The sequence below is a fragment of the Hipposideros armiger genome, unplaced genomic scaffold, assembly GCF_001890085.2.
Source record: "Hipposideros armiger isolate ML-2016 unplaced genomic scaffold, ASM189008v1 scaffold_55, whole genome shotgun sequence".
NCBI classification, from domain to species: Eukaryota; Metazoa; Chordata; class Mammalia; order Chiroptera; family Hipposideridae; genus Hipposideros; species Hipposideros armiger.
The window spans coordinates 3,881,810-3,882,852 of record NW_017731405.1 but is presented as its reverse complement, the minus strand read 5'-3'; the positions used below and the strand labels follow the sequence as shown (position 1 = coordinate 3,882,852).

The window sequence follows — 1,043 nt, the reverse complement described above, 5'->3', positions numbered from 1 at the left end:
CTTTCTTTAATTCTCATATAAGGCAAGTTTACATAACAAACATTTATATAATTTTATAATGTATAAATATAGTACTGCCTCTTTATGAAGAGGACGTATTCAGGCACTTTACAAGTAGAAACAATATAGGAAGCATATGATATGTTAAAGATTATAAATTCTTTCTCCACATAATCACACTGAAAGTCAAATTTGTTAAAGGGGTTCCAGTACCAGGGCATTTGTACTTAGGTACAATCCTTATTAACCTACTATGAAGTAGGAAATGATATATCAATAGGTCTATAAAATATAAGAGGTATTTTTTCCCCAAACTATACCGAAATCAAATTCCTTTGAAATAAGAAATACTATTAAATTGTACATTCATTTTGATTTATTAGAAAAGAAATCCTTCTTTGACTTTAACACAAGTTCTAATATGTGATCCTAAACACTTCTGAGTTCAGAAGTCTAATATTTGTCAGTTGCCTTTTTGTTTTCATACTTACGTCCTGTCTGGATTTGACATGGCCAATTCGCCAGTGGAAGAATGTTCTCATCAACTCTGTCCTTTCCTTCTGCTTGCTTATGGCGTGAGACAAGCTAGAAATCACCTGTAAACAGCAATTAACTCAATTATTGTGATGTTACAATAACAGCAACTGACTGGTAAAAGTGATTTCCTCATATATAAAAAAAATGCTATAGAGAATACGTGTGGATCACTATTATATTCACAGATAACCTCATTATTATCTTTAAAAAAGACCAAAAAACTTCCCCACATGAATATACTACAAATCAATGAATGAAGGGGAACAAAGGAGGAAAGAAATCTCATTATATGCATCTTGGTAATCACCAAAAAAAGTATACATGTATGAAAATATGGTCGTTGCTATTTAATTCAAGAAAAACAACCATACATTTGAAAGTTTTGCTATATATACAGAAAGTCTTTATTGAGTAGAACTGAGGGCAAGGACCAAGTTTTAAATAACTTTCTAGTCCCTAAATATCCTTAGTACCTTGGATTAGAAGTTTCTCAATAACTGTTTAAT

At 30.9% G+C, this 1,043-nt stretch overlaps 1 protein-coding gene across 1 annotated transcript in view; it reads right to left on the bottom strand.

Annotated features, from left to right (window-relative positions):
- Nucleotides 1-1,043, bottom strand: part of POC5 (POC5 centriolar protein) — a 29,889-nt gene that overhangs the window by 14,131 nt on the left and 14,715 nt on the right. The window contains 2 exon segments of the mRNA XM_019641004.1: nt 316-486; nt 489-596. Coding sequence (XP_019496549.1) covers nt 316-486; nt 489-596 — 279 coding nt within the window.